The 10651-nt window shown below is 46.8% G+C and overlaps 1 protein-coding gene across 1 annotated transcript in view; it reads right to left on the reverse strand.

Moving 5' to 3' along the window:
• The window catches only part of T265_02314 (hypothetical protein), a gene marked incomplete at both ends in the record, with an annotated part of 38649 nt that overhangs the window by 11421 nt on the left and 16577 nt on the right, over window positions 1-10651 (reverse strand). The window contains one exon of the mRNA XM_009166528.1: window positions 5778-6142. Within this exon, the coding sequence (XP_009164792.1) occupies window positions 5778-6142 (365 nt within the window). The remainder of the gene's footprint in view (window positions 1-5777; window positions 6143-10651) is intronic.

Consider the following 10651-nt stretch of genomic DNA (forward strand, 5'->3'; position numbering starts at 1 on the left):
CGTTCGGATGGTTTATAGAAAAATGGTTGATGGTGAACAGATGATACCGACCAATTAGATCTCAAATACCTCCTCTGATAAGTTGGTTTGTAAAATGCGGATATCTCCCAAGGCTTACTAACTCCAAACGTACTGTGCAGATATTGTCGGAAATATTTTCGTATTCGTTTACACAAACCAAGGCGCCAAACTATAGAAACCTGATGAAGAACATCACAACTCCACGTAATCCATGGTCTGTCAGTTTTGAGAAAAAAATGAAATAGCATCAAGTAGATGTGCGATCGGGTCCCCAAGTGCCCAAAGTCCTCACTGAGACTCAACCATTTGCTGGGTATAAGGAGATCGGACACGTCTCCCGTTAGATCATCAGTCCTTCGACAAGTTTGAGCAGCCACCGGTCTAACCAACTGCTAACTTTTTCAAACAACGTCATGATTGCCGGTGTGAGTGGCTTACCTAAACGGTCAGTCCTGAAAGGGGAACAAACAAATAACCAACAATGGGGTGGACATTCTACCAGGAGTTGACCATGAAGTACCACTGAAAGCTTAACTGCACTAGGATATGGGACCTTCGGGATCAGACAGTAGCCTTACAGTAAACAGCCAGAAATGATTCCCAGTACAGCATTTGCTACCTCTCCGGTGCTCCGCGTGGATCAACGGCCATTCAGAACAACCATTAGCGGTTTAAGTCGTATATCGACCGCATTGGATAGAAATTCGGCCAACGCGGTCAAGCGCTGAGCTACAGGAGTGTGCCGACGGTTTGACACTGACCTTTTCTGACAGTTTTTTTCCCTGAAGAAGGCACATCCGGGGACGGGATAGTTCAATGGTTATAGCCCGAATTTACTGACCAAAAGGTCCGTGGTTCAAACCCGACCTCTGCCTCTAGACTTCCCTTGTCTAGGCTTGGGCAACCTGCCAGTATTCTAGCCCTCGTGCTTCCTTTGGGTGGCATGGCAGCTAGGCACCGAAAAGGTATTACAGCTGAACCATTTTTTTCTGAGGAAGGCATCATCGCTCTTCCACAAACACGTCTATTCTGGCCGTCATGCTCTTATCGTAGAGAATAAAAAGAATGTACCTCAGGACCGCCTCGTGTTACGGTTAATTTTAGTACGAGGGTTCAGTGCACTTCGTCCCACCACTTCTCTTTGATCTTCTTGTCATATTTGCACTTTATGGAACAGAGCACCTTAAAGCACTAACATCTGGCGCCAGCTATTGATCAGGAGTCCTTTGAAGAGAGAAAGTGCTACGATAAAATATCACCAGACAATGGTTAGACAGAATTCCACACGGATCCCGCTTTACCGCTCGTAGTAAGGTGCTGCTACGGCCGAGAAGCCTATCCCACGCAAAAATGGCCAAAGTTTGGGACGCTTGCAGGTCCGGCATCAAGCCGAGATCTGATTGGTCGAAAGTCCGGACTCAACAGCCAATCATAACCTAGTATTGGTCCAATGCCGGTTGCTAATGTTGCATCCAGAAGGCGTCAGAATTTCCAGAAAGTTGTCGCCGCTTACACTCCATACATGAAGCGCTGTAAAAGTGTTCTTGATTTCGTTTTGGGCCTTAATATACCTTTGGTGTTTGTGTTGACGTGAACGCTAGCCTGGGAGGCTCAGACCGGGAACTAAGCTGGAGAAAATACCGTTACTATTGCAATCAGAGATGAACTTTCAGTTTGTAAATGAGAAAAGCACGCTGCTAACTTACCAATGCTTTGTCAGCCAATACTTGGCACAGCTGTGACATTTCTGTCCGCTGCCCGCCCGCGTCGTGCAGGGTGAGATGGAAATAGTTACCACGGTAACCGGCAAACGGGCTCGAATCACACTGCAATGAAGAGGCTGTGGTACTATTCAGCCGTGGGAGACACCATTCCTGATCACGAGGTATGGAGACTAGAACAGGGGGACCATTGGGATCTGGCGGTTTCGTAGGCCATGGTGTTAAGCCAGCCAACTCGTAGTGCAGCGCAGCATGTGAAATTAGTCGAGAGATATGGAGACATGGCTGAAGACTAGAGATGAAAAATGGGCACGAGAAATGAAGGCTGATAGCCCCGGACAACGAAAAATTATTGCTGACACAGTTAGCATTCATCCATCGAGTTGGGATGGGGAAAAGTTTCCATACGGCTTTAGGCAGAGTGTATTTTCAACGAATCTGTCCCTGTGAAAGGCCAGCTGGAGCAGGAAATCAATATAGGGTTCCGCATCATGTTCAAGTTATTGGCACTTGGATGCTTGCAAACGTATGACATAAATCGGACCATCACTGTGTCAAAATATTGGTAATCGACCGGGTGGCCATTGATCTGTTCGCCTGGAGGTTCGCAAACGTTTCGTCCACAGTCTAGAGGACATAGTGCGGAGTGGGTACATTATCGCTACCCGCTTGCGTTTATATAGCTTTCAAAGAGTACCCGATATGTTATCACGTGATTGGCTGGTTCGTACGTACATTTCTTGTGACCTTATTGGCTCGTCCACAATCTGCGTTGTGTTGTGGTCGGCACTTCTCGTACTCCATCGGTTTATCGGACAGCTTTTCCTAGAAGTCTCTAGGTCCGCGTTCAAAGCAGCCTGTTCCACGTTTGTGTTGCGTTTTGGTCTGTTCCCCATTAATTTGAAATCACCACAACGACCAATCAAATTGAGCAATGACCCAATCAACTACGCACTGACGATGCCTCCCCGACTGGGACCGAAACGTTTGGAAGTAAACTGCCAAGTTCGGCGAAGAGATCAACGGCCATCTGACCAAACACCCATAAATTGGGTCGCCAAGATACCACACAAGGTAGAAAGTGAAATACCGTCAACAACGATCAAAAATAGTGGGTCAAAGCTCAGTACGTTTGCATAGAAATAGTCACACTGAAAGACGGAATAGAAAAGGATTGACTTTTTGGTTCATTTGCGTTGGTGTTTGGTTCGCTCTGGCCTCGAGTTCAAGGTTCTTTCATATTCATGCTAATTTTATTCAACCTCGCTAGGATAACCTCCAAATCCGGTTAGGAATGAAAACTGTGTAATGACCTCACTGGTGTTGTTAGTGGTCCCTAACTGCTATTTTACCTTGTAAGCGTGTGGCGATTTACGTATGAAGTTCAACTGCGTTTGTGTGCGAGCAGCCGCTGTAGCCCAGTCTATGATGAACTATTCCACCGTTTTTCAGGATACAGGGTCTTTGAACCGTTGGATATTTTGCTCAGAATTAGATGACTCAACCGCCCGAATCACCAAAACGGTGAACAGTGACATCGTGGGATGAGCGAATATACAAACTAGCTTGTACTTTGAGTGCGTGAGTGAGTTGAGTGAGTGAGTGAGTGAGTGAGTGAGTGAATGAGTGAGTGAGTGAGTGAGTGAGTGAATGAGTGAGTGAGTGAGTGAGTGAGTGAATGAGTGAGTGAGTGAGTGAGTGAGTGAATGAGTGAGTGAGTGAGTGAGTGAGTGAATGAGTGAGTGAGTGAGTGAGTGAGTGAATGAGTGAGTGAGTGAGTGAGTGAGTGAATGAGTGAGTGAGTGAGTGAGTGAGTGAATGAGTGAGTGAGTGAGTGAGTGAGTGAATGAGGAGTGAGTGAGTAGTGAGTGAGTGAGTGAGTGAGTGAGTGAGTGAGTGAGTGAGTGAGTGAGTGAGTGAGTGAGTGAGTGAGTGAGTGAGTGGATGAATGAGTGAGTGAGTGAGTGAGTGAGTGAATGAGTGAGTGAGTGAGTGAGTGAGTGAATGAGTGAGTGAGTGAGTGAGTGAGTGAATGAGTGAGTGAGTGAGTGAGTGAGTGAATGAGTGAGTGAGTGAGTGAGTGAGTGAATGAGTGAGTGAGTGAGTGAGTGAGTGAATGAGTGAGTGAGTGAGTGAGTGAGTGAATGAGTGAGTGAGTGAGTGAGTGAGTGAATGAGTGAGTGAGTGAGTGAGTGAGTGAATGAGTGAGTGAGTGAGTGAGTGAGTGAATGAGTGAGTGAGTGAGTGAGTGAGTGAATGAGTGAGTGAGTGAGTGAGTGAGTGAATGAGTGAGTGAGTGAGTGAGTGAGTGAATGAGTGAGTGAGTGAGTGAGTGAGTGAATGAGTGAGTGAGTGAGTGAGTGAGTGAATGAGTGAGTGAGTGAGTGAGTGAGTGAATGAGTGAGTGAGTGAGTGAGTGAGTGAATGAGTGAGTGAGTGAGTGAGTGAGTGAATGAGTGAGTGAGTGAGTGAGTGAGTGAATGAGTGAGTGAGTGAGTGAGTGAGTGAATGAGTGAGTGAGTGAGTGAGTGAGTGAATGAGTGAGTGAGTGAGTGAGTGAGTGAATGAGTGAGTGAGTGAGTGAGTGAGTGAATGAGTGAGTGAGTGAGTGAGTGAGTGAATGAGTGAGTGAGTGAGTGAGTGAGTGAATGAGTGAGTGAGTGAGTGAGTGAGTGAATGAGTGAGTGAGTGAGTGAGTGAGTGAATGAGTGAGTGAGTGAGTGAGTGAGTGAATGAGTGAGTGAGTGAGTGAGTGAGTGAATGAGTGAGTGAGTGAGTGAGTGAGTGAATGAGTGAGTGAGTGAGTGAGTGAGTGAATGAGTGAGTGAGTGAGTGAGTGAGTGAATGAGTGAGTGAGTGAGTGAGTGAGTGAATGAGTGAGTGAGTGAGTGAGTGAGTGAATGAGTGAGTGAGTGAGTGAGTGAGTGAATGAGTGAGTGAGTGAGTGAGTGAGTGAATGAGTGAGTGAGTGAGTGAGTGAGTGAATGAGTGAGTGAGTGAGTGAGTGAGTGAATGAGTGAGTGAGTGAGTGAGTGAGTGAATGAGTGAGTGAGTGAGTGAGTGAGTGAATGAGTGAGTGAGTGAGTGAGTGAGTGAATGAGTGAGTGAGTGAGTGAGTGAGTGAATGAGTGAGTGAGTGAGTGAGTGAGTGAATGAGTGAGTGAGTGAGTGAGTCCTTTTCAAACCAAGGATGTAACCTGCTGCAAGTGACAAATTTCTGAGAACAGTCTTGGCAGACAAGGCGGCCCCTCATTGGTTACGTGACAGGGATGGCACAAACAAAAAGCTGAAATTTACCTCGTTGCGTACTTCTAAAACCAGCGGGCTCCGTTGTGAACACATTCATAATAGTTACAGTATGAACACAAATCACACTTGTTGAGGCTAAACAGTGAATCAAAAGAATAAAAGACTGTCTGAATGTACACGCGAGCACTATTCAACTTCGACATGCAATATGTCCGAAGTCTGACAGAAACTTTAGGCAGGGTCGTCAGTCTGGACTGATCAAAATTTAGCCATCCGACCGATCAATCTGCTACTCTGCATCGAGAAACACAGATACGAATGGCCGATCAGAAAGCCCGCAGTCAGCTTCCGTGAGCTTATCATTTGACGTTTTGACTGAATCTCCCTCAGGAATCGCTCTTGTCACAGTACCAGCCTACTGATATAGTTGACGAATCTATACCACAGAAGATCCGCTGTATATCGGTGACCGTTCGAGTCACAGAAAGTCAGTGCCTAGCTGCCACGCCACGCGAAGGAAGTACGAAGGCTGGGATACTTCCAGGTCTCCCAAGCCTAGACAGGAGCAACCGAGATGCCCGGGGGTTGGGTTCGAACCATAAACCTTCCGGTTAGTGAGTTCCCGTCTGGGCTGCTTCCAGCTTGATATAGTGTGTTAGGTAGCTGAAATTGCTTAGTGATTCGAACCGTCGTAAAACCACTGTAATTACGCCAGGCTAAAATAGAATGCCAATGAAAAGTCGCCGCGTTCCAAACAGACTGACAACAAAAGCATCATATACTTACAGAGAGTCAAATATAGCGAGCTTTCCACGTCTGTAGGTGTAAAGTTCGAGGAACAGCGAGAATTCTGGTTTTGGATGACCCCAAGATAGAAGTGTGACGCCCAGAAAGGTACAAGGGGTCTGCTTCACCACAGTGGTGAATATATTGTTTGCCATGGTGCCAACTGAGCTGTTCTGAGCCATACGCTCACCCAGGCGAGCAATGATATCAGAACTGGCCTGCAGTTTCCTGGACTTAACGATGAGTGGACTCGTGATTTGGGACATCTTTTCGTCTGAGGTTTTCTCTTCCCCATGCGAAGACAAAGTCGACTGTGAACCGGAGGTTAAACTTCGACGCGCAGTTCTGGCAGGTTGGTTCCATACCTAGATGAAGGAATATAGAACAGTGAACGCAACGGACAGAGAGCGAGAAACCACAAAACGACGTAATGCGTGAGAAACAGCTCTGATGAGGTTAACAGAGCATATCAGCTCTAATCGAGGTGTGAAGTTTCAGTTCTTTCATGGCTACTGATCAAAAACCTAATTTTATAAAACCTCACTTACTCCCCCTAATTTGTGCTTGATGAAATCTCCCGTGAGCTGTGGTTCTTTTTGTGACGCTTTCGTTCCACAAGGGAAACTTTGAAACTTACGGGTTCCGATCAAGAAAGTGTCCACAAAAACTGTCTCCTTTGACAGCAATGACTTCCTGCAACTTAGAGTTAGAGAAATGACGAGCGAATTATTGAATCTAACATGCCCTTCATTCATTTGCTTACTCCGTCCATGTACTTTTGATCTGTACCCTCCGCAAAGGCCGTACAATGCGACATTGGTATATTGTCATCTGTACTTGTCTCAGGTTTTGGTGGATGCGAGACTCTGTAGAATACCTGTCCACGTGACTCGTGGCGCGATCATTCTGGTGGGTCAACCACACGAAGGGGGGGGGAAGCACCGGACTCGAGTTTCCTTCCTATTAGACCAGCAGTGCCGTTCCGGGGTTTGAACTGCGCACACCTGACATTTGGGGCTAGCGTGTTACCTCTACTCCACTGGCGCACGTCTGAACAGATGAACATGTTCGCGCTTGAGCGATATGAGCGCAACGTCCGACGCTTCGAACGACGACCCAGTAACCTACCTTGGTTGTGCCGATCGATTGACCCACCAGTCAGGATTTCCCAGTCAGGTAGCGCCGTGGACGCTTGAAACACATTTTGCCTCATTTATTGGTGGTTGTTGGATTTAGTGGAACACCTACTGACATGATTCTTGTTTAAACAATCGTCGTCCTGTCCAATTAATTCATCACCTCCCGCCTCCAATGCGCAGCCACCTGCCCCACTTCCCCAAACCATCGGTGAACGAAAGTGTGGCAGCCACAACCAATGTACGACAAGCACGCGGTACTCACAGCTGGTGAGTTCACACCAAAGAGGGACGCAGCTGACCTACTAACCCATGCGTGTTCGTGCCCGTTTGCTAAACCTGCCCTAACTTGTTCTCTCATGATTCCCGTGGAATCGCACCGCCAACCAGAATCACTAGACTGTCATCGGAAAGAACGATTTTAACCCACACTACGCAGCCAACATTGCGCCCGCCGTTGTCTGGTGTGCGGACCTCGACACTGCCAGTCAACGACAGGATTGTGCACTTGGACCCACGAACATCGAAACTTGAGTTTTGTTGTATAACCTCGCTTACCTTTGCATAAATAGTACCGCAAACTTTCGAACCCAATTCTTTCTTTTGATATTCGGGATCGTCAAACCTACGTGTGACTCAAGTTTAAGTATTGGGCACCTCAACACAGATAGTTTTAACAATATTGAAGAAAGGGAGCTGTAATTTGACCGCAGTCAAATAGTGAAGCACCGCACGTGGTACGCGCATACAGAATTCAAGTTTTGATAGCCCAAAAGATGAGGAGTAATTAGACGAGAATGTTAGTTTTCCGTTCGTTTCGCATGATCTACTAAGACAAAATGGCAAATATCTTAAAGAACAAGTTCCTTGAAAACATGTTATAGTGAACAAGACTGACATTCACCTTCTTTCGACAGTCTTCGGAAGTCGAACTTCTTGTTTTTCGCACTTTTAGATTTTGAGATGGATCCAGAAAAGGTCGCATCTACAACTACCCCAAATATATCGATTCACAAAGTTTATTAACAGTCCAAGCGACGAAAAAGTCACTCGGGCTACACACAATCTCTCGAAAACATGTTCGAGTATCACTCAACCATTGCTCCCAAGTGGTAAAGTATCAACCACTGGAAATTGTGGAAAACTTTACATACCTCGGTAGTTGTATTAGCTCTGACGGAAGTGTGTCTGATGAAGTCAGTGCAAGAATCTCAAAGGCTCGAATCACGTTTGCTAATTTGCGTCACTTGTGGCGTCAAAAAGGCATCTCACTGGATCTTAATGGTCGTGTGTACCAGGCTACAGGCTACAGTAAGGGCTGTGTTGTTGTATGGGTGCGAGACATGGCCTCTGCGGGTAGAGGATGTTAGGCGTCTTCAGGTTTTCGACCACCGATGCCTCAGAAGCGTGGCTGGTGGTGGATGGCGTCAGCGTGTCAATAACGAGGCGGTCAGAAAACGGGTATTTGGTTGTGCTGCAGGCACCTCAATCCGGTAAAACATCCAGCATCATCGACTACGATGGCTCGGTCATGTGCTACGCATGCCGAAACACCGTCTACCGAGACGAGTGTTGTTCTCCGTGCCTCCTTCAGGATGGCGTAAACCGCGAGGTTGATGATGATGATGATGATGATGATGATGATGATGATGATGATGATGAAAGCATCATAGCTGAGAGTTGTGCACTGCCTTATACGAAGTGTGGCTATCTCTTGGGACTGTTCTACCTAGCATCATTAGGGAAAATAAAGCTTAATCCAGCGAGATCTCACTGAAGAAAACAGCTGGTATGGCCATGACAGATTTGGTCTCAAAAGAAAAGCGATCTGAGAATCGAAGCGATAATATTAACGGATGGGAATACAAAGGTCAAATCTTTGCTTGAAGAGGTCAACAGACTAAGATTCGAGACGCAGTGAAGTTGGGGTAAATGACAGATCACCACCAAAATGACTCGCCGTAACCTTTGATATGGACCTTTGGAAAGAAGAACACATAGTCGCCGCATCAAAGGGTAGGCTTCTAAATTACAAAGCCGAAATCGCCAGGGATTAAGGGACGAACTTACTGGCTGGAAGGTTTGTGGTTCGGACCCAACCTGCGAGAATTGCGTCCAGGGTTGGACAACATGACAGCACCTCGTGCTTTGTTCAGAGGGCAGTTCGAACAAGCAGAGAATCGCGGTGGCAAAATCGCATCATTCAACATCACCATTGTACCTTTTCAAGCGCTCACACTTGGTTCCGGGAAGAAGATTGAAGACAAGCTTCAAAACATGCTCCATACGATTGTGAGCGATGTTCCCACCAGACCCGACCCGACCAGACCGACATCTATCGTATGTCCTCTGCACGCAGAGGGCACGCTTCCGATCCATAAAGCAGTATGAATGGCACTGCTACGGTGGAAACTCTACCATGACAGAAAAAAGACCCAACTACGGCGCCATAGATTTCCGAAGTTGACAAAAGATGCACTGGACTTCCTGATTCGACAAGTAATCTCATCTCCAGCCAGTCCACCGGAACTTATACCCAGATAAACAAATTTATTTACCACATTGATTGGTTGGTCTCCAAGCAGGACTTTACACTTTACTGGTATGAACTGCACGCTAAACCGTGCGGCAGAGTTATTTGGGTTATTCAAAATCGTTTGCATGTGGGAAGGAGAGGAATATCGTCTACATACTCAATGCCTGTGAGTAAACATTGCTGGAGCACTTGGACCCCAGAGGTTTCAGCTGTAACACCTTTTCGGTGCCTAGCTACCATGCCACCTGGAGGAAACACTGTTAAGTTTCCCAGGTTTCGATATAAGCCGACGAGGGGTTCGAACCATGGACCTTCCGATTGGTAAGTTCTCACCTTAAACACAGAGCTATCTTGAGCTCGGGCAATGGAGATGACAGATTTGCGAACTCATATTACTGTAGCGCTGATTGAGTCCGTTTCAACTTTGCTACACGCAACTTTCGTGTCTACTCACCGTGTGGTAACTGCTCTCGCCTTATCGATCGATTCCGAGGTGCCGCTACACTGCTACACTAATATACTTACACAATAAGAGAAAATAGTTGTCAATACAACTGTCCTAGTCAAACAGCCATTTTGGGTGAGACAACGTCAAAGTGGAGAATGGACACGGAGAGTATGATAAATAGAGAACAACGGACACGGAAAGTTGAAATGACATCATCAGAACGAGCCTCAGAACGAGTACATCATCGCCCCCACACCAAAAGTGCAAAAACATCCATACCGTAGTTCAGTTGTAACATCCGTTCGGGGCCTAGCTGTAATTCCATCCGAAGGAACGCTTGGAGATGAAATACTGCCAGATTGTCTAAGCCTAGACAGAAGTAGTCGAAACGGTGGGGCTGGGTTCCAACGACGGACCATGGGAGCGAGATGGACCAAGTGGTTAGAGCGCGAAGTTACTGACCAGAAGGTCCGTGGTTCGAACCCGACCTCTGCCTCTCGACTTCCGTTGTCCAGGCTTGGATGACCTAGCAGTATCCCAGCCCTCGTGCCTCCTTCGTGTGGCATGGCAGCTAGGCACCGAAAGGGTGCTACAGCTGGACGGGGGGGTTTTCACGGACCCTCCGGTCAATAAGTTCGCGCCTTAACCATTGAGCTGTCTCGAGCTCCTACCGAATGAAGGTCACTGCTTTAAATTTACGCCAATGGAAACAGTATATATATATACATATGTATATATATATATATATATATAT

The sequence above is a fragment of the Opisthorchis viverrini genome, assembly GCF_000715545.1.
Source record: "Opisthorchis viverrini unplaced genomic scaffold opera_v5_28, whole genome shotgun sequence".
Taxonomy (NCBI): domain Eukaryota; kingdom Metazoa; phylum Platyhelminthes; class Trematoda; order Opisthorchiida; family Opisthorchiidae; genus Opisthorchis; species Opisthorchis viverrini.